A 23,521-nucleotide genomic window follows, 5' to 3' on the forward strand; every position below is an offset into this window, starting at 1 on the left:
GTACCATCCCCACCCCGGGGGAGAGAGAAGGAACACAGCAAGGGAAAAAGGAAGTCCTGCCGGGAAAACCAAGGAACGCCCCCTCGCCCCACCCAAGCGTGGATCTTCCCACTCCCCTGGGCCTAACGCGCGCTCTACCCGAGGGACACGCCCCTTTCCCCCAGGGCCAATGAGAACAGCCGGCTGAGAACCCTGAGTTTTATGAATGGGTCCCACACCCACCCACCTGCTGCCAGCCTCCTCCCGCCAAAGGGTCGAGTTAAGAGACCGCTGGCACCTTAACCCACCTGTCCTACAGCGGAGAGTCATAATCCTCTTATTCTCCGATTCACTTCATGAAATCTTTGAGTAAACTACCCACACTTTATTACATAATTCCTCTCGGACCAAGGATCTCCAGATATTCGATACAAATTATGGGGCAATAGTGTTCTGTATAGAAATTCGTAAATTCGGTTCTCAGTACATGGTTGCTCTTTAAACAGTTACAAAAATAAATGTAGCCTTTATTACCAAGTAATATAATAAAAGACATAACCCTAGCATAGGGGAGCAGGACTGGGGTAATTAAATGAATAACAAGTGTATATTACACTCTGGGGAAAGACTGGGTTTTAAGTATTACAATGCCTGGCATCATAAGTGCTCAAAAATGTAAATCCAAATTTGTTTCAAGCAGAATTAGGAATTAGCAGAAAAGGACATAGCGCAGCTAACGAGTGGCTCAAGAGAGCCCAGGGGTTCATGTGTCAAATAAGGGTTTCTGGTGAAAGAACAGAGAAGGGAAAGGAGAAAGACAAGAGATTGGTCCCATCAGTTTTGGGGTTTTCTTTTAATACCTGACTAAAAAATACTAGCAAACAACTCCTGAAAACCTAGAATTGCAATAAGATTACTACATGATAAAAGGGAAGCCATGAAAGAAACAGCTTCCATTTTATTTGCTTTTAAGAGCCAGAGAGCATACCGGCAATTTGGTCCTGATTCCTAAAATCATTTGACTTCATCACTGCACTGCCTACATGAAAACTCTAAGAAATGGAAATTTCTTATTTTATTAGTAAACCCAGGCCCCCCCCTAAACTAGCTGGATTCACAGATGAAAAACAAGCCTTACTATGTCACTCGATTACAAAATACAATGTGGTTCATTTCATAGTAAAGTCACTTACCAAGCAATATATTCTCACAAAGCTAAGTTTTTTAAAAGCATGTAAAAATTATACATTTATACATATGCACACTATATACTTTTACAGTTTTAAAGATACTCCAATGGTTCAACAGTTCATTTATGGATTTTTTAATATTGTTTTCCCTTTCAGATTCTTTGTCATTCCCTAGGCTCATTCTGTCACATATCTACTAAATGGGAGTAAATGTTCATTTACCCCAGTAAACACAATCTATCTGGGTAACTGACTCTGGAGATGGAGGTTTCTAAAAGGTCTGGTCTATACTGAAGTGGTGGGGTAGGTCTGTTCACACAGGTGGGAGGGAAGTGGCATGATAAGAATCACGACCACAGGAAACGGCTTTCCAGAGCAGGAGGAGGGCTCACATCTAGATGGTCCAGTGTCCACCCACTGAAAACAGTTAAAACACAGTGCACCCAGCAAAAGTTAACTGAGAGTCCCATAAAGTAAGTCACACTGGTTCTCAAAGGAAGTAGCTGTTTCTGGAATCGATGTAGGAGAGTCACTTTGAACAGTGGTGGTTTGACATCTGTGGAAGAAGTCACTTGAACTCTTATAAAGAGAATTTTTAAGAGGATCAGCAGTTTCCCTGGAAAATTCAGGAAAGGCAGCAAGAGAGGGCATGGTTTTCATCTTTTCATAAAGTTCTTCTCCAGAGCTACTGAGGTTCTCTGTAGAGAGTAGATATTCCGCTTCACCCGATCCTCTAGGGAGGAAGTACACGTGCTTTCTAGCTTCATGCGGCTGGAGAGAGAAGACAGGCAAACGTAACAAATGTGTCAAGTGGTCAAAGAAACAGGTTAGAAGAAACAGGTTATTAGCCACAAAGCAGCTGTAGAAACACAAGTTCTTTTAAGCCCACAGAGATAACTTTCCAGTAATTCCATCTGGAACTCAATTTTTTAAACCAGTTCCATTAAGGGAAAATTTATCTGTTTTGGAAAATAAGTCAAAGCCTCATTGGAAAAAGGATTCCTGAGCCACGAATTCTTATTTAAAAGGAAGGCCAAAGAGAGTTGATGAAAATACCAATTCACTTCTCCCCTCAAGTAAAAAATACTCCACTGTCTGGCCAGGAGGTGGGAACAGTACAAAGGTGGTCTGGAGGTTGAGCAGCCCGTGTTCTCTCTGCACAGACACAGAAACACTGGGAACACAATGAATGAACCAGATGCCCACTGCCTCCTTGGGACCATAGCCATGAAAGCCGTTAGGTAGGAAGAAGGTGCACTCACTGGATAAACTTCCCATCCCGGGAGTCCAGCTTCTCCAGCCTCTGCTCCCGCTCGTCATCCTTAGCATGCCTCTTGAGGATGTTCAGTCTCTCTTCCTCCCGCCACTTAGCGTTTTCCATCATCTCTTGCCGTTTTCGCTCTAATTCCTCTGAGGAGAGCTTTCTGTTGAACACAAAAACCATCCTATCAGGTCTACTTCTCTCCTAGCAAAAAATAGAACCACCTCAGGGAGTACAGAAATCAGGTAGGACCCCAGGTTCTCTAGCTCACTGCTCTCTTTCCACGTACATGCCCAGCCCGGTGCCAACCAAACTCAGCATGACATCTTGGTCAGGTGGTTTCATCCAAATTTCAAACACTTTTAGTGAAGGATTCTAAAACATTAAATATAAAATACTCCAATTATTTGCTCAACAACTTTATAGAACAGAAGACTAAGTTATCCACATGACTGCTGACATCTACCATCTACCCACTGGAGATAAGAAATGCATGGACACAGCCCATAAGCATAATAAGCATAACACTTTAGGACCAAACTAGAAACCAGATGCCTGAAGAATTCAATTTCACCTCAGAAATAAGATGGGTCTTCTTTCCTAGCACTCAGTGCAAAGGAAGTGAGAGCAAGAAGCAGAGGAGATGAACCAGCTCAATCACTATTTAACAATGTCAGACATCCAAATCCATTACTTCTCAAATGAGTGTGACATAAGATCCCCCTTTAAAAGGAAAAATAATTATTGGAGCCCCATGAGGGAGACCCCAATTTTGAGAAACAAACTTAAGATACAAAAACCTGACATTGTTATTTACAGTGAAATGATATGCTCCCTTTCCAAAACCCCACTAAATAAAATATATAAAACCACAAAGAGAATGGCAGAGAAGATAACACTGGGTAAGAGATGTCAACAAAATGTTGGAAAGCAGAAGTAGATGAAGGAGTGGTTAACTACTTTAACAGATTGGAGGAAACAATCCCAAGTGCCTGATGCTAATCAGAAGCTAGATCCAAGAAAGGCTCAGAAGGGGCCGGCACAGTGGCTCAGGTTAGAGCTCCGTGCTCCTAACTGCGAAGGCTGCTGGTTCGATTCCCACATGAACCCGTGGGCTCTCAACTACAAGGTTGCCAGTTCAATTCCTCCCGTCCTACAAGGGATGGCAGGCAGCGCCCCTGAAACTAAAATTGAACATGGCACCTTGACCTGAGCTACTGCTGAGTTCCCGAATGGCTCAGTTGGGTAAAGTGCATCCTCTCAACCACAAGGTTTCCGGTTCGACTCCCGCAAGGGATGGTGGGCTGTGCCCCCCACAACTAAGACTGAAAGGACAACAACTTGAAGCTGAACAGCACCCTCCACAACTAAGACTGAAAGGACAACAACTTGACTTGGAAAAAAGTCCTGGAAGTACACACTGTTCCCCAATAAACTCCTGTACTCCTTCCCCAATAAAATCTTCACACAAAAAAAATTTACAATGAAAATAATCTCACTCTGAGATAACAAATGAAATATATTATTACATCACTGAAATGAAAATAGGAGGCTTTTTTAAAGGAACATTCAGAACATGAATGAACACTTAGAAATTAGGGAGAACAAAGAAATAATACCAGAAAATTTCCCAGAACTGAAAGCCATGGGTCAGATTAAAAGAGGCACATACTGACCCTAGAAAAAAAAATGTAAAGAAAGGAAATGTAACCTCAGTATTCCACTTGGCAATAAAAAGTATCAGTGAACAATATTTATATAGCACAGTAACACATATCCACATATTGATTAAAACAAAAATTGTGATATAACTATAATGGAAAGATGGGGAGAGAAAAAAACATGGGACTCAGAGTGTGTAAGAGCTCATTTACTCTACGACCTCATTTACTCTAACAGTAAGAAAATACCTAATATCTATAACTGATTAATTAAGAGATGGCAACATATGTATATTTTTAGAAAACGATAGCTGCCAAAGGAAACAGCTCAAAAAGCTGAAAGTGGGGCGGCCAGATGGCTCAGTTGGTTAGAAGAGGAGCTCTGAACAACAGGGTTGCCAGTTTGATTCCCACATGGGCCAGTGAGCTGCGCCCTCCACAACTAGATTGAAGGCAATGAGCTGCAGCTGAGCTGCCAGAGGGGCAGCCGAATGGCTCAGATGGTTAGAGCGGGAGCTCTTAACAAAAAAGTTGCCAGTTCAATTCTCACATGGGATGGTGGGCTGTGCCCCCTGCAACTAAGATTGAAAAAGGTAACTGGATTTGGAGCTGAGCTGAGCCCTCTACAACTAGATTGAAGGACAACGTCTTGGAGCTGATGGGCCCTGGATAAATACATTGTTCCCCAATAAAAAATTTTAAAACAATAGAATTAAAGAAAATTTGAAAGTGGTTGCTACCAGGCAGGATGACTGGAAATAAAGTCAGGCAGGGCAAAGGAACTGGTGGTTTTATTATAAAATTTTAAATACTTTTTAAAAATATGTATACCTATGAAAAATATGCACCTCCATAGTAATTGTAATTAATACAAGAATAATAACTCCATTTTCTATTTCCTATCGTCACTTTTGTTCTGGGTAATTTATAAGCCCAACAGAAGGAATTTTAGCCCCTTCTGGAATGTGACCTTATGGTAGTGTTTTTTATTTGTTTTAAGCGTACATATTTTTTAAATTGAAAAAGTGTGTTGCCTGTAAGAAATTTAGAAAGCACTGAAAGCAGTGAAAAATAATATAAGTTAAATGGCAATCCCACAAGACCCCAAAAATTTTTAAAAGAAAAAAATTGTCTAAGTCTATATAAAAATTGCTTTAGATTGGGATTCTCACTGAAAAAGAGAAGCTTCATCTTTTCAGCTGGTAAGAAAGCTGTTTCAGATGACCAGTGAAAAGAAAGCACACACACAAAACACAAAAATTTAAAGTACTCACAGAACTCTCCTTGAGGAACTATCCAGTGTCTCTCAATCTGAGAAGCACTGATTAAATAGTGCTAAGAAAGGGTTTACAGCCATAATTTTTCTCTTTTTGTCTTTAGCATCATCTTACTTACATAAAGCAACCTCAACTAACCTGAAACACCAAATCAAAATAAAGAGATATCACCAAATCCATGCATTAAAGTTTCTGTGTTTTTACCCCTGGAAAAGAGAGGTCTTGAGGGCTCCAACTCCCTTTCAATCACAAAATTCAACAAAAATTCTAAGGGCAATAAAAAAGACTCACAAAGTAAGGCAAATTCAAGTGATGACCGATGGCAAGAGAGACAAAACCAAAATACACACAGTCATGCGCATCCCTCTCTAAGAGGAGCATGAATTATAGCACAGCCGAAGAACTAACCCAGTGTCACCAATAAGAGATTAAATGTATTCTGTCTGGGAAGGCAGAGAAATATGTAAAATATTTTGGAAAGTTGCCAGTCAAATTTAAACCTCTTAAAAAAGTTTCTGTTCCCTGGAAACTTAGGGAGTCAGGCAATTAAGAGTTAAAAGGGACCTTAGGGCCCACCTCTCTTCTAACAACATAATGAATACAAGAGGTTGTAGACTCAGTGGTTCTCAATGATGGCTACACATTGGCATCACTGGGGAAGTTTAAAAATACTGTTGTCTGCGCCCACCCCCAGAGATTACGATGTAACGGGGCTGGGGTGTAGTTGGGTAATGGGAATGATTCCAATGTGCAGCCAATTTGGGCAGTAAAAGGAAGTTCACAAAAGTTGTCCACCTCATCTAAACTTTTACTAAGAGCAACCAAGACTCCTAGGGACAACCTTTCATGGGCACAGCCTCAGGTGCCAGGGCTGCACATCTGTACTCTGTCTCACCCACTCCACAAGCAACTTAAACACAGAATCCATCTTAGGATGTCTGCCCTCAATGAGAGCAACCTGCTTTCCTTTCAGCTGATGCCTCAACAAAGGAATACTCTCTCAAGAAAAGCTGCTCTGAGGAAATCTCTATGAGAATTTACATGTTTACACATGTTGAGAGATGGTCAACTAATTGTTCACTAAATCAAAACTACTCACTTTGTCCTTTCAAAGTGAGGACAGGCGAGAAGGTGAGAAGGCAAAGCAGACTGTTAAAAGTTCACAAGAATGAAAAAAGTTGGTTGGGTAAAAAGGTGATGTATTGGACAATAGATTGTCCACTTGCCCTGGTGTGCGCCACTCTTAGACTCAGGCCTGCAGTTTGAAGTTAATCTCCTGGGCTCTTGACTAACCTCGTATATCCAGGCGCATGCCGCCTTTGGTAGACTTCTTTTTTAGGAGACGGGCTCTTAGTTCGGCCTCTCTCTTTCCTGTTTACCTTAGAGTTATGCCTGTAACAGACACAGAGGGCAGAGAGGAGAAAAGCTTTTACAATACAGGGGCTTTTATCATGTTTCTCAAACGGTGTAAGAAAAGCTAACTATCTAAGAATGTAATCCAAATTGAAAAGAAGACAGAAGTAGAAGAAAAACTAAGGCATAAAGATATATAAGATTTGATATTAAACTCACTCTAAAGATTCCACATATGTAAATATGTAGTTTTAGGGGCCTGAGTTGGGAAAAAAAGCTAAGGTGGGAGAAAAAAATGATGTAAAGGGAATAACAAAGACATCTGGAAAAATTCATGAATAGACATCACCAAAAGCAAATACCTGCTGTGACCAGGCCGCCACATACACAGGTAATTTCCCAATAAATTCCCACACTCACGGTTTGCTTGGTCTTGGGGACCGTGACCTTCTGCCTGGGGATCGAGACCTCCTGTCTCGGGACCCTGCTTCTCTGGTGCTCTTCCTGCTGGCATGTCTGGGAGGTGAGTGGGAAGAGCTTCTGGACCTGGAGTGATGTTTCCACCCATGCACTCCCTTTGGCTCAGCCATCAGAGGACCCTGCAGTCCCTGGCTATGGTCGGAGCCCCTGATCTATATCACCAAGGAAAGGAAGAAAGGCTAGTCATAGGAAAATCCAGCAGCTCAGGAGAAAATGCAGTGAAACAGGAAAATGAATGAGCACTGAGGTTCTGTAAGGAGCCAACTGGATAAATCAATCCCCTCACAGAGAACCACACAAACTTAGGAAAGTTATCTTCAGAATTTCCTTAAAGAATGTACCCACTCAACCACCTAACTGCCTTGGCTCTTCACTGCATCTAACAAGGAGCAACCGGCACACCATGAAGGACAGGACCTCAGGTTAAACATACTGAGGGAAAAGAAGAAATCCAGAGGGGTGCACATTTGTCAAAAGGCATCTATCTGTATATTTAAATGTATACATTTCATGTAAATTATTTGCAGAGGGATGGGCAGAATGCCTAAATGCTCCACTGGTGGTTTAGCCTCTCTGCTCAGAGGGCCCTCAGCCACAGTCAGAGGCTCAGGAATAGGAAACGGGCCTGTTCCCCGGCAGCCCGGTCTTTGTTACCCAAACTCTCCTCTCCCCACATGATGTTTGATTGGCTGCTAAAAACACTCTATATCCAAAAAGGCTGTCAAGTTGGCACATTCCACAGTCCCATCGTCACTCCCTTTGAGAAGGCCACATCCTTACCTGTAAGCCATATCCAGGAACTTTGGACAAAACAGAGGAAGAATTTGCCATCTTCTTTTGAGATCTAAGAGATTAGAAATACACACTCATTGAAAAAGGAAACGCGCGAGAAGGTCCAGTTTAAATCTCTTGTGCTGAAACGTGCTTCCTGCTCCAAATGTGGCCTTTCCCACCTCCCACCTTTTACTGGGGAATGTGTCTCTCTATTTGGACTGTCTGTGCTGGGAGATGCATCAGCACACTCATGTTTTTCCTGTGAAAAACCGTGGGCCTAGCTTTTCAGCCCCAACGCCCGAACATTCTCCTCTCACCTCGTGCTGCTATTCCAGGGATTAAGAGTGAGTCAGAAGCAACAATGCTGACTGTTCCCACAGAGAAGACACAGAATGGGCCCAGATGGGCCCATTAATGCATTAAAAAAAAAAAAAGCCTACATAAAATTCGCTTTAGTCTTGGCGAAATCACCATCTTAGATGAAAGTCATAACCAGGATGTCTGACCAAAGACCTACGAGGCTACAGTCAGCTCAGTTGTGGAGCCATGCCAAGATCTCCAAGGAGCTCTGTGGGTACAGGGCCGTGTACGAGTTCACCACTGAAACCACAGTGAGTGTCTATGGAATGAATGAGTGAATGAATCAGTGATGAGGGAGGCCCGCCTCCACATGCTCACCTCCCCCGGCTGCGCTCCTCCTCACTGCTGCCATGATCACTACTTGAGCTCCTGTGCTTATGTTTCTTGTGCTTCTTTTTCTTCTCCTTCTTTTTCTTCTTCTCCTTTTTTTCCAGACTCATTTGCAACTAGAAAATGCCCAGGTCATAACCACACGAGATTACTGAGACTCTGGTCAGTCCTTCTGGGTTATGGATTATGCACAGACTACAGTACTTGACTCCTAGCCTGTGGGTCTATGCGGGGCCCGGACATTATCAGAGGTTCCCTATCAACAACAGGGAGGGTCTTAACCTTGGGTGTGCACAAAGAGGCCTTAGACTAGTGAACAGAATCTCTGGTGGGTGGGGCTAGGAACTTGTGTTTTTTAACAGTCCCTGGAACCACTGGCTAGCAGTTTTCACCTGCCAAAAGAACTTCAGCTCCACCAAAAGCAATCAGGGCCTACAAGATTAATCTTTCAATTTTCCTTACCAACTGATCCAAGGAACAATCACATAATATGTCACGTGAATGACGAAGACGCCCTGGAGGCTCTACCACCTGATCTCCTGAAAACACTGTAGGCTCATGCTTTCCACAGGCATATCCCATACCATTCTTTTTCGGGAAAAATTACATCATGTGGTGCTTTTCCAACCAAAAGACATAAAAGGAAATCAAGCTTAATTCAACTTGATAAATTAAATCTATATAAAATCACCAAGAAAAGATCTCCAAAACACAAAAATTTTTTAAACCGTTTTGTTTTAACATATTGTTAAGGTAAGAGTAAATGGAGAGTTCTCACGTGTAGTAGATAAAAGATACTCCTAGTGCTTATTTGATGCATTACTTACCAATTCTTTGATTTTCTTCATTTTCACAGGATTATTCAATACTTCTCTTTTTTTCTCCTCCTCCTTCTTCCTAAAGAAAGGGAAGAAATTATAAAAATCATGACTATTTCTTTTGGAAAAGAGATTAAGTCATTCGTTCTACTCTCCACAATTCTATGTAGCAATCTTTTTTCAAATGCATGAAGACAGGCCCTATGTTAAAATCTACATGATGGTGTGGAAGCCAGAAATCTTCCTCAAATGTGCATAAGGGATTAAATATCGTGGGGAAAGTCCACACTGGTTCCGTGTAGTGCAAGAAAGTGAGTTTGTTGTTTCTCCTTAGGCTGCATGCTCCGGGCTTCCCAACAACTGGTCAAGTAAATGGGTGTCATCCTGTGTGTCAACTGGTTGCTGTGTATCAACTGGCTGCAATATTCCAATACTACCTCCACTGTTCAGCATGATAATCACCTGGGAAATAAAGAGAATGGATTCCTCTTTCAAGAAGTATCACTTTCTTATGTTGTTAATAGGAGGGTAAATTGGTCAACCTTCCTGGAGGACAATTTGGCAACACCTATCACAGTCTGCACTTACTCTTTGGTCTCAAACATTCTTTCTCAAGACTTTATTGTTGTAAGGAAATATCAAGGAAGATCACTGTAAAGGTGTTTATATTATAACAATGAAAATTTGGAGGGAGGCCAGATGGCTCAGTTGGGTAGAGCACGAGCTCTCAACAACAAGGTTGCTGGTTCCATTCCGGCATGGGATGGTGGGCTGTGCCCCCTGCAACTAAGATTGAAAATGGTGCTGATAGGCCCTGGAAAAACACACTGTTCCCCAATATTCCCCAATAAAAAAAGGGAAAAAAGAAAAAAGAAAATTTGGAAATAAGTTAGGGACCCAACCAGAAAGTACTAATAAAATAAATTATGGTACATCCATACAATATTTTCATAAAAATGATGTTATAGAAGCATAATTAGTGACATAGAAAGATTTTCAATATAAATGATTAGGTGAAAAACAAGTAGATTATAAAATAAGATGCACAATATTGGTACACCAATATTCACAGCAGAGTTATTCACCATAGCCCAAAGGTGGAACTAACCCAAATGTCCATCCACAGTTGAATGAATAAACAAAATGTATGCAATGAAATATTATTCACCCTTTAAAAGGAAGGAAATTCTGATACATGCTACAACATGGATGGACTTTGAAGACATTATGCTATGTGAAATAAACTAGTCACAAAAAGTCAAATATTGTATGCTTTCACTTATATGAAGTTCCTAGAATAGTCAAACTCATAATACTGGAGCAGAATGGTGGTTCCCAGGAGCTGCAGCGAAGGGGAAATAGAGAGCTGTGTTTAACTGGCATAGAGCTTCAGTTTTACAAGATGAAAAACTTACAGAGATTGACTGGTTGCACAAGGTGGATACCTTTAATACTACTGAACTGTTCACTCAGAATGGTTAAAATGTAAATTTAATGTTATGTGTATTCCACCACAATTTTTTTAAAAAGGGTATCCTGATACCCGTGTTAACCTAGGATGAACCTTGAAGACATTGTACTGAGTAAAATAAGCCAGTTGCAAAAGGATAACTACTGTATGATTCAATTCCACTTACATGAAGTAACTAGAGGAGTTAAATTCACAGAGACAGAAAGTAGAATGGTGGTTGCCAGGTGCTGTGAGGAGGAGGGAATGAGGAGTCGTTGTTTAATGAGTATAGGGTTTCAGTTTGGGATGATGGAAAAATTCTGTTGATGGTGGTGATGGTTGCACAACAATGTGAATGTACTTAATACCACTGAATGTAAACTTAAAAATGGTTAAAATGATAAATTTTATGTTATGCATATCTTACCACAATTAAGACGCTAACAAAACAGGAGAAAATATTTGCATATACATACTGTACAATATCTTTACATATACATATGCAATATCTTTAACATATAACTTCAAAAGAATTTTCAAAAGAAGAAATGTAAATAACAAATAACCATTTCTGAATGTTTAACCTTACATACTTTAAATAAAATATTGCAAATTAAACCCCCCAAAAATATACACGGCATGATCTTATTTAGCACCCAAAATGCAGCTCTATTTTGATCTGTTATATACTAGGGTTTCAAATAAGATTCCAGAATTTCTTTTTAAAGGGTTCTGCTGCAGAAAAAAAGGGGAGGGAACTCTGCACATATCCCCAAATTTCCAAGAAGCTGCCAGCCTTTCTCTCCTTGTTTCTACCTCCTATTTTTGTTTAAGGGACAACAGTAAATGAATAAATCTGGTCTGGTCCATTTGCCAATCTCTTTCCCGATGGCCTAGATCAGGCACCCTTAATGGAGCCTCCTTGCCAACATTGTGAAGCCCAAACGGAAACAAATCCTTTACATGACAGATAAAAGCTGAGAGGATGAGAGGAAACCAACTATGAAGTGAAAGGCTATCTAACATCTCTACTAAGTATCTCTGTAACAAAGCCCCCTTTCCAGCCCCTCATCAGTACCTGATGATGAAGAGCGGGTCCTCCCGGATTTTGCTAGCCATGTCAAGAAGGGAATTGGCACCCGACGGGGCAAAGATAGAGCCTGGGAGGAGTCCTGTCTCAGAAGAACAGCCTGTCTCCTTCTCCTCCATCTTTTCGAAAACGTATTTGTCAATGGGGCGCCCCAGCAAGTACTCATCACGGTTCACCATCCCACCAGGACCCTGGTACATCCAATCCAATTTTTCTTCTTTTTTCCTAGTTCAAAAAAAAAAATTAAAAATAAATAAATAAATAAATATATAAAATCAAAGGAAATGTAGACCACTGCAAACCTACACACAAAACCTGAACACAAAGGATAGGTAACCACAGCTGGTCAGAGCAGGACTCATTCCACAGGCACATAGCACAGGTAAACACGGTACTCCACGTGGCACAAGGGAAGAAATGCTGCTTGCCAGCAGGAAGCTTACCATTCAATGGAGAGATCGTTTCCACACACATAAAGCAATTGACGAGAAAAAATAGAGTTCCTCAACCTGGGACATGGATCTTTGATCAGGGCTTCTCAAGTCTCCTGTACAAATTCTTTACACTAGCCTTTCACTTCAAGGGTAACATGACACACTAATTATATCCTGGATCGTCTCATTACCAAGAACAATTTCAGTAGCCACGTATATAGTTATGTTGATTGTATGTTTTGGTGCTTAGTGTCATGCTGGCACAAGTGGTAAAACTACATTTGAGGGGATAATGAGAAAAGACCAGAGGTAACCTAATAAGCAAACTATGCTTTCAAGCCAAAAGAGGGCAGCCAAATTATGTCACAGTATCATGCCAAACAAATATTTTCCTGCGTTTCTGAGAAAAAAGCGGTGAGAAAATTGACCCTCATACAACAGAGAGTAAAGGCATGGTGAATTCATAAGAGCATGGGTTGAAGCAGCCAATGCCACATTCACACTACAAGCAGTGAAGTAGTTTCATCAAAACAGTATTATCTATAACATTAAATAAAAGGTTTTCGAATGACTTTTTTTTGTTTAATTTGTATATTTATTTTTCTCTTAGATAATGTAACAACTATAAGCATAAAGAATGTCCTCCTACCATGTTTCCCCAAAAATAAGACCTAACTGGAAAATAAGCTGTTGCATGATTTTTCAGGATGTTCGTAATATAAAATAAGCCCTAATGCGTCTTTTGGAGCAAAAAATTAATATAAGACCCAGTCTTATTTTGGGGGAAATACGACGGTGCCCTGGCCAACTGTGGAAGACTGTGGCGTCTTGCAAGCTATGAGAGGGTTTTTCCCTTCTCCAGTGGGAGTAAACCAGAGACTACAAGGGGGGTTGACGACTATTAAAACCAGGCTTCCACAGTTGGGAGGTAGCTTTGTAGTTTGAGGAGGTCTGTTTTCTATGATTGACTGCGGTATGGTTCAAGTTAGAGGGAAAGAAGACCCCTGGAGTTCCATCACAAGTGTTGCCCTAACAGGAGCCAATACTGCCAAGCAAGAAATGGAACAGTGGCCATGGTTGTGGGGTCAGCTGTAATGGGTGGCATTTTCCTAGTTTTGATTGGAGGAGCTGGTATCTTACTGATAAGATTTGCCTTTGTGCAGTTTCCCAACGGTCCTTAATTTACTGAGGATCCCCCCACACACACACACAGTTGCCTTCAATCCAGTTACCACCCTCACCTTTTGGAGAACATGGACAATATCAACAGGAGTTCTTGCCCAGGATTTCTTTAACATAATGAGCTATATAGTTCAAGAATGATTTTGGAAGACCCAGATACAGTCTGTTTTTAAACCACAGAACAACTATGGTTAAATAGGTTATGAAGACATTAGGCACTTTTTTCTATTTAAAGGAACATGGGGGAGGGGAGGTATAAAAAGTTAATATATTTATTTATTCACACTTGGATTATATTTGTGATCAAAATAAATGTCTAACAGCATTAAAAGATAATATAACAAGGTCTTAGAAGATGGAGGACCAAAAGACAAATAATAGTGAAACATGACCATCATTTCTTTTGGGACTTTTCTGCCTGGTTTTGTGTGTTCTGTTTTTCAAACAAAAAAAGTTCTAAGAAGGGGCAGCCGGATGGCTCAGTTGGTTAGAGCGTGAGCTCTTAACAAGGTTGCCAGTTCAATTCCCACATGGAAAGGTGGGCTGCATCCCTTGCAACTAAGATTAAAGAGGGTGACTGGACTTGGAGCTGAGCTATGCCCTCCACAGACAGACTGAAGGACAATGACTTGACTTGGAGCTGATGGGCCCTGGAAAAACACTGTTCCCAGTATTCCCCAATAAAAAATTAAAAAAAAAATAAAGAATTCAAGCATCATATAAATTACCACCAACATGAAAAAAAAAGAAGTTCTGGAGAGGGGAAAAAGGACTGATTATGAAAGGAAGACTATATCAGATGTTATCTAAAGAGGTATGAGCAGAAAGATCAGTGGAAGAATATTCTAGGAAGCTCATTTTCTTGAAAGACAGTATAACATAATAGTTCAGAGCAACCTCTGGAATCAAGAAACATGGAATCTTGAGTCTAACTCCAAGAAACTTCTCTAAGCCTTGATGTCCTCACATGTAAAATGGTATTAGGTTGGTGCAAAAGTAATTGAAGTTTTTGCAATTTTTTTAACCTTTTAAACCGTAATTATTTTTGCACCAATCTAATACCTACCTCACAAGGTTGTTGGGGCTTAAATAAGTCAATGGACTTTTTTGTTTGTTTTTAAATTATTGGGGAATATTGGGCAACAGTGTGTTTCTCCAGGGCCCATCAGCTCCAAGTCATTGTCCTTCAATCTAGTTGTGGAGGGCGCAGCTCAGCTCCAAGTCCAGTCGCCGTTTTCAATCTTAGTTGCAGGGGCGCAGCCCACCACCCCATGCGGGAATTTAACTGGGAATCTTGTTCTTAAGAGCTTGCAGGGTCATCCCGGTGCCTCAGGCAGTTGGAGCTCCATGCTCCTAATGCCCAAGGCTGCCGGTTCAATTCCTACACGTGCCAGTGGGCTCTCAATCACAAGGTTGCTGGTTTGACTCCGGCAAGGGATGGTGGGCTGCGCCCCCTGCAACTAACAATGGCAACTGGACCTGGAGCTGAGCTGCGCCCTCCACAACTAAGATTGAAAGGACAACAACTTGACTTGGAAAAAAAGTCCTGGAAGTACAAAATTTCCCCCCAATAAAGTCCTGTTTCCCTTCTCCAATAAAAAATCTTTAAAAAAAAAAAAAAAAGAGCTCCAACTGAGCCTTCCGGCCTGCCCATTCAATGGATTTTTAAGGCATTCAGAAAAGTGCACAGCACAAAGCAAGTACTGAATAAACACTAGCTAGTCTTTTATTTTATCTATATGTGTTTCTTTCTCCCACTAGGTTTTCTTAAACTCCTAGCTACCGTGTTTCCCAGAAAATAGACCTAACCGGACAATCTAGCTCTAATGCGTCTTTTGGAGCAAAAATTAATATAAGACCCGGTCTTATTTTATTATAACATAAGACCTAGTATAACATAATTAATATAATATAATATATAAAAATATAATATAATATAATATATAATATAATACAATACAATACAATACCAGGTCTTATATTAATTTTTGTTCCAAAAGACGCATTAGAGCTGATTGTCTGGCTAGGTCTTATTTTCAGGGAAACAGGGTTGTAAGAGAACATGTGGCCCTGAGTTCCAGGGCCACAGCACTTGCTCTGGTTCCACCACTAACCAGTTAGGTAACCGTGCAAGCGACTTCTGTGCATGTCCGTATCCTCACGTCTATCCTCACGTCTATCCTCACGTCTAAAATGAAGCTACTAACTGCCATCTCTCATTGTTACTCTTTTTACTTATTGAAATGTATTTAAGTTTTTGTATTTTGTATTTTCTTTAGTTGTTTTGTTATTGTTGTCACTACTCTGACTTTATCAATGAGAAAATATTTAGAGGAAAAGCCATACAAAAGCGAAATAATCTAGAGATTTTTCTTGTTGCTATCATTAGGGATACAGGCCAGGTTCTCAGTCAAGGATGCCCTGCAGACTACCCAGGGAGCTCTTAACCCCCACACTCCCTGGTATTCTTAGGCAATCTGTTTGGGCGGGAATCACTCCCATCTTTATTTAATCTTCCAGGAATACCCTACAGTATAAAGGTTAAGAAACACTTGTATAGACCACTGTCGAAGACAACATAATTTTCTAACATTATCAGTAAATACTAAAGCAACACTATTGCAAAGAGGGATTTGGAGACCCAGGATAATACGTGAATTAAGGCTTTTATTTGTTCTGAGAGATGCATTTCAAACATAGAAAATGATTATATCTGAACCATAGAGGTGAATCATTAGTCAAAGGTTTTTAATGGTATTTTATAGGATAAATTAAAAGCCTGACAGTATGCAAAGAACTATACAAAACAGCCAGATGGACAAGCAGATCTTCTAAATATATCTGCAAGGAAAGACAAAAAGACCTACATGCTGACCTTTGTGTTGTATACTGTGGGAGGATATGTGAGGGGGCGAAAAAAATCAAAACAATAAAAAATCAACTTCTTCCCATTTGCAGAGACAAGCAGGCATGAGGGCCAGCAACAGGGTAAACGTGTGCCTCCCAGCTCTGAGGCTATTCGTCTATATTCCGACCTCATTAATTCGACTCTGTAAACGCCAAATTTCTGACATATCAGGCATATGACGTGTAACACTTTGTTGAACCAAAACTTCAAAATAATTTTTTACCTTTGGCTAGTGGAAAAGTGAACTTTTATGACTCATAAGTATTGTCTAAAATTGATATCTGTTTTAAAATCAAAGTGTCACAAATCTGAAACTTCACATATCACAATGTGTGTTCATCTTATATGCTGCCCAGGAATTAATTTGAATGTTTGATACTGATTTACATTAAATTATAATGTAAAGTATATAATTTATATAAAGTACATAAAGTAAAATAATTTAATGTGTGTCGATGGTAAAAACAAAAACAAAAACATAAAATTTCCCTCTCGTCGCATTTTACGTATTAACGCCCTAAATATATTTTAAAATTCTAAAACTGCATTTATTTTAAAACATTTCAAATTTCATTCTTAAATCAGAATGGTCTTCTCCCCAATCCATGATCCTGAAAGAATGTAATTGTTGTCCTGCCATAAGTTTCATAACACCATTTCTATGAACTGAAACTAAGTCTCACACGCGCACACGTCACAAATCCTCCTGTCATAAAATTATTAAGAAAAAGCCCTGTAAAAAAGAGGGACACATGGCACACACCACCCTGGAGACCTGCCCGCAAGGACATAAACAAGGGCAGTGACAGTACAGATTACTTAATTTTAAGTCTATCTATAGTTTTTATTCGATTCTGATTTAGGAATGCACTGCATATTTTATGCTTTTTATTTTTCTTAGAACACATTTCACTCCCACCTCCTTTTATGAAATCAGTAGCATAATTATTATCCTAGTCTTATCCTATATTATATAAGAGGAAACTAAAGTAGGGTAAAATCGAGCGGGACTTTCCAGTTACACAGCTTTCACTGACAGACACACATCCACCTCCTTCCAGGGGACCTCACTGCCCCCTTGAACTGAGCCTGCAATACGTAAACAAACAAAAAAAGGACTGAGGCCTTGACACATCCTGAGAGGCAGGTTGAGGCAATCATCCTCAGTCACTTTTATTTGTCGATAATCTACCATGAGCTTGGCCTATACTAAGCCCTTTACATGATCGCATTTGATCCTCAACAAACCTTAGGCACTAGGTACTCTCACTCTCCTGGGTCTACTGAGGTACTCATGGCTCCCAAACTTGTCCCCAGTTACATGGCTAGGCTAGTACATGCAAAGCCAGCCTCAGCACCAAGGTCAGTCGGACTCTAAAACCCACGTTCTCAAGCCTCTATTATGCAACAACTGAATGAAGCACCTGCAGACCGGTCCTTCAGTTTCCTACATACCTGGACACTCCCAACCCAACTGCCCCACCATCCCTCAGCTCTGGCTTACTTGACCGCCCCGACATCCTCAGCATAGCGCTGCATCTCTTCCCGGGCCCTCTCCTCTCGCAGCTCCCGCTGAAGCTCCTCAATCTTCTTCCGCTCAGCCTCATGCTTCTGCTCAGCCTTCCACACTTTCTCCACATTGCGGAGGGTCTGTGGGTGCCAGCTCTTCTTCAGATTCTGTGGTAAATGAAAGGAGTGAGAAAACAATTCAGGGACTGTGCGAGTGGTGAGTATAACTGGCCCTGCCCCACCCACCCCTCTATATTCATGCTAAGGCAGACATCTGGAAAGGCAAGACGTCTTTAACAATGGCAAGGTTGGCACCCAATAATCTCTCACACACGGGGGTGGGGTTTGTTCAAGTACATAAAGCTTCAGGATAGAAAGGCCCTTCCTGGATTCCCTTCAAATACTTTCAACCTGAAATGCATATGAGTCTGACTTCCATTGGCCATGGCTGAAGCGAGAGAGTTGGTGATGACAACACAGGAGGAATGGGGCACGGAGGTGGGCATGTATAGACTCTACAGAAAGGCAACAGAACTAAAGTGCTTTTGGCACTGGACATTTATTGTTATGAACACAACCTTCTTTTCCTTGAGTCCACTTAACTTGCATGGTTTACAACCCCATCTAGAACCTGTTTCAACCTTCCTTCCCAGGAATCTCCCCTTAGTTCTGATCTCCCCTTCACCTTCAAGGAATGCTTCTTTCCCTCCTCCCCAGGAGCCACTGCTCTGGTTTAGCTTTCCAGTGAAGGAAGGTTTCCTGGAGGAAGCGACATCAAAGGACAATTATAAACTAGCACAGTGATGTAGGAAAGGGGAGGAGGGGGAAAGATTTCCAAACAGAGGGAACAGCACACACAGGTACAGGCCCAAAGTGAAGAAGGAACACAGCACAAATAATTCAGTGTGGCTGGACATGGGGTAAGCTGATGGGGAGGGGACTCAAGATGAAGCCAGCTAAGAAAGGAACAGATTAAGGGCCTTAGAAACCACGATATGGGGCTGGACTTTATTCTGTTGACAGCAGAAAACACTAAATAGTCACATGCAGGTGAGATGCATGACTAGCTATCACATGAAGAATGGACTGGAGAGGACCAAGGTTGGGGCCCAGGAGACCAGTTAAGAAGTCTAAATGAGAAAATGTATGCAAGGTACCTGGCACGTGGAAGGTGTTCAGTCAATGAGGTCTCCCTTTTCTGTCTTCTTATCCTTCCTTCCCCCTCATCAGGTCACCCAGTCAGTCCTTCCTTCCTTCCTGCCCACCATGCCCCACCTCCTGCCAACCTTGACCTCCTGGTCTTCTCTCCCTCCTCTAACATGATTGACTTTGCCCCTGAGGGAACATATGGCAAGGCTTGGAGACACTTTGAGTTGTCACAACTGGGGGAGAAGGGTGTTAATGGCATCTAGTGGCTAGAGGCCGGTGATGCTGCTAAACATCCTACAATGCAAAGGACCATACACAGAAACAAAGACTTATCCATCCCAAAATGTCAATAGCACTGAGGTTGGCACACCCTGGATTAGAGCGTTCCTGTCCCTACATGCAGTTACCTGAAGAATACACTAAATCAGGAAATCTGATGGAGTCTTGGAACTCATTTTAATTGATAACACCAACAAACTCTAAAACAGCTACTGGATAGGTGGCTAAATTGATCTATTTGCTAATTCAATTGGCTACACTTTCCAGACCTTAGCGTTTTTCTGACCTTGCCCCATACTCTTATGGGTCATCTGCCCTACTTGGGGCCTTAGACACCTAAGAATGAACCATACAGGTTAAGAGAAATTGCCACATAACTTGTATTAAGTGCTGTAGATTCAGAAGACAGCGCTGTCACTATAGATCAGAATGCAGCACTTAAGGAGAAGCGTAAGTCACAACGGGGGACTGTGAAGACCCTTTCAGGCTTAAAATGGACCCCAGGACCTGGCTCAGGGGAGAGGAGACTGGGGCAAAAAAAAAACCCCACTGCAGCCCAGGACAAGAAGTCCTAGCTGACGAAGAGAGATGTGTCCTAAGACAAGACATACAAAATAACGCCCGCGTGACCCATCCTCGATATCCGCCTTCTTTCCTAGCCATGGTTCGAACCCCCGCCCCCCAGGCCTTCCCAGAATTTCCAGCCAGGAGGGTCCCCGCTAACAAACACCACTTGCCACCCTTGGCGACACAGAGTGATCCGTCCCCTCTCCGGAACGACGGCTCCCTCCCCCACGAAAGGAAGGCTGCGCGGCCAGTTACCCACTGCCACCGCCACCAATTTCCGTCCTCAGCCCCCGCCGGTCTCCCGCCTCAGCGCTCCCCAGACCAGGCCTCCCTCACTTACCAGGTCTCCGCCCCCCATGGCGGTGGAGACGTCTCCTCACGGCCTAGACCTGGGAGATTCAGGAAGGATCGAGAGGAAACGTAGAGAAACAGTGGCGATGCGACCACCCCAGATGCGCTCTCGGCGGACACCGGCTGCCGCTTTCACGGCCCGATCGGGAGCCCACTTCCGGGAGGACGTCCTATTAGCGCGACAGCGTCGCGGGAAGATGACGTTTAGTGCTCTGCGTAGCTCTTCGTGGCAGTAGCGTCACGTGAAGTTTCGCAGTTTGAGGCGCTGTTCTCGCGGCATCTTGGTCTCGCTGTGGACGCCTCGGGTTGGCATCGCACCTGCTATCCCTAAGGGTGTGTTAAAACGCCGCGGCTCTGGTCAGTTCAAGTTGCCAGTGGGCCCAACCCCACGGTTCTATTGCCATGGCAGCGCCCCGCGGCGTCCCCCTCGGGGCTCCACGCCGTGTGTCGCGGAGAAGCCCCAGCGTGGACCAGCCTTAGCCGCCTCGCCCCTGTACACCCGGGTTTTCCAAACGGCTTTTCAGACCCGGACTCTCCTTAAACCTCAACACAAGGCTGACTCCCTTACTCCAGGCCAACTTTACAAAGATAAGTAACCATCAAACCGAAAGTCCCTTGGCTGCCCTGCACCAAGCCTTTAGAATCTGCACCAAACCTTTCTTCATCCTGCCTCTTAGGTTCTGCCTAAGGTCTTTTCACACGACGTGCTCTCCCTGGGTGAGCTCATCTACTCACAGGGCTTCAGTTATCATCTACATGCTGATGAATCCCAAGTTCATTATCTCTAGTCATATCCCTCTTTCAAGCTCCAGGGTTTTAAGCCTGGCTACTAGGCATTTTCAGCTGAACATCTGGAAGGCACTTAAATTGAACTCATTTACTCCCTACCCCTACGCCCCCACAATCCAGCTCTTTTCTCCCGTTAACACCAGTTCTCCATCTAGACAGTCGAGACTCTCTCTAAACATATGTGAATTATATCAAAGCTTTTATTTAAAAAAAGATAAGCAGCATCACTTGCCATAAATTGAATGGTAAATCAAATAGAATATTATTAAACATTACCTAGATATCTATGTCTGCTCTCTTTGACTTAAAAAAAAAAAAAGGAATCTGGGGGCCGGCCCGGTGGCTCAGGCGGTTAGAGTTCCATGCTCCTAACTCCAAAGGCTGCTGGTTGGATTCCCACATGGGCCAGTGGGCTCTCAACCACAAGGTTGCCAGTTCAACTCCCTCAAGGGATGGTGGGCTATGCCCCCTGCAACTAGCAACTGCAACTGGACCTGAAGCTGAGCTGCACCCTCCACAACTAAGACAAAGGACAACAATTTGACTTGGAAAAAAGTCCTGGAAGTACACACTGTTCTCCAATAAAGTCCTGTTCCCCTTCCCCAATAAAATCTTAAAGAAAAAAAGAAAAATAATCCTAAGACTTATCAAGAGAATCAAGAAGACAATGGAGATTTGCAAACCTCTGAAAAATATTTTCAAGAATTCTATTCCCAGATACACTACCTCTCAAGCATTCAGGGAAAATAGATATTTTCAGACATACAAGGCACTCAAACATTTTACTTCCCATATATTCTTTCTCAGGAAGCTCCTGGGGTTATTTCCCACATATAAAGGAGGAAACCAAGAAAAAAGAGGACATGATCCAAGAAACAAAAAGAATCCAACACAGAAGAGAGGGAATGGGAATTCCCAAGGCACCAGCTGGGTGCCAGGTCTAAACAGCCTGAAGCGGAAGAATGGGAAGTGTCAGGAAGACTAGCTTGAAAAAATTAGTTTGATCGGTTTGGACCAGGTGAATAATTGTACTGTGAGGCTGCTGAAGAAGTTGAAAATAATTGTCAACAGGCACAAAGAAAAATACATAAAAAATGAAGTATTATCTTCAGAAAAAATTTTCCAAAAAGGAAATGCTATCATAGTAGATATTATAGATTGACTCAATAGTAAATAGTATTTATATGTTCATGATAATGTGAACATAATTGATTTAATACAAAATTTTGACCTAATTTGACTGCTGGAACTGGAAACTGATAAATTATCACTGTAGTCGCACAACAGCCTAGCCAATTGTCCCTCCATGTCTTTCCTTAAGGAAAGAAGAGTTTGTGACATTGTGCCTTTCTGGGACTCTGTTTACATCCTTGTGTTTACACCTTATGTCTCTCTGTCTGGTCCCCAAAAGATGGTTTGCAGTCAAAGATGGGTAAGATACCTCACGGGAGATACAACCTAAGCCAGGTGGAACGAGTGGGGACCCCCAGTGAGCTGCCTTAGACAGGTGTGGGAAAGGGCCTTGCCTCCCCTTCCCCCTGCTTGGGAAAGTCTATTGCCGGCTCTTGCTTTTCCCTTGCACCTGTTTCCACTTATCTCAACGGAGTTGTTACAATGTGAAAGACTTGATCCTGAAAAGGTACATACTTTAGGTAAAAACATCCTGGGACCTTGTGCTTGGCTGTTTACAGACAAAGGGTGATTGGAATAAACATTTTTCTGTTATGAAGTCTGAGCCTCAGACTGTGTAAGAAACAATGTTACTTTCTTGTATACCTATCAATAAAAACCTCCAGCCGGCTTTATTCTGGGCTCCAGTCCTCTGAGACTGAGAGACCCCTGGCCTTCTGAGAGATTTAACTGCATTAAGTCTCTGTTTGTTTCTTTCTTAAAAACTTAACCCAAACCGCCCCTTCTCACATCCTCACTGCCCTTGCGTGGGACACGGGAAGGCGACATATCACACTCTCTCCTTACAATGGTTTCTTCTAGGAGAAACAAAAGGGTTTGTGGTGATATATCCATTTTTGCATCCAAATGCTCCTTCAGTTCTGGGGAAATATACATGTTGTCAAACTTGGTGAGGTAACTTCTTCCCCTATCTGGTGTAAATAGGCACATGAGTCAGACCATGGCTCAGCCAAGTAAATGCTTCCACTTGGCATTTTGAAACTCAAGGAATTGTGGTGAAGATGCAGGTGCAGCTAGAACAATATCCATGGTGTAGTGATGAGTGCCAGAGTTGGTGGCACCAGTAGTAGACACTTCCAGGGACAGGACGTGAGCTGAATTTCCTCTTGGCAGCCACTCATAGTTAACTGCTTTCTGAA

At 42.2% G+C, this 23,521-nt stretch overlaps 1 protein-coding gene across 1 annotated transcript; it reads right to left on the bottom strand.

The window, feature by feature from the left end:
• Positions 1-1,159: 1,159 nt before the first annotated feature.
• Positions 1,160-20,591, bottom strand: CWC25 (CWC25 spliceosome associated protein homolog). The gene is made up of 10 exons (XM_081029975.1): positions 20,392-20,591; positions 18,052-18,224; positions 12,012-12,248; positions 9,493-9,562; positions 8,654-8,781; positions 7,982-8,045; positions 7,142-7,353; positions 6,662-6,760; positions 2,432-2,593; positions 1,160-1,940 (listed from the first exon to the last, which is right to left on the bottom strand). The coding sequence occupies exons 1-10, from the start codon at positions 20,407-20,409 to the stop codon at positions 1,826-1,828; spliced, it is 1,278 nt and encodes a 425-aa protein (XP_080886101.1). The 5' UTR covers positions 20,410-20,591; the 3' UTR covers positions 1,160-1,825.
• Between the last annotated feature and the right edge of the window lie 2,930 nt (positions 20,592-23,521).

This window comes from Rhinolophus hipposideros (genome assembly GCF_964194185.1).
Source record: "Rhinolophus hipposideros genome assembly, chromosome: 20".
Classification (NCBI taxonomy): Eukaryota; Metazoa; Chordata; class Mammalia; order Chiroptera; family Rhinolophidae; genus Rhinolophus; species Rhinolophus hipposideros.

Coding starts and splice junctions, on each gene's coding strand:
- CWC25 (XM_081029975.1), bottom strand. Junction 9,563..12,011: donor GACCCGCTCTTCATCATCAG/GTACTGATGAGG, acceptor CCCTTTCTTTAG/GAAGAAGGAGGAGGAGAAAA. Junction 6,761..7,141: donor TCCCCAAGACCAAGCAAACC/GTGAGTGTGGGA, acceptor TGTCTGTTACAG/GCATAACTCTAAGGTAAACA.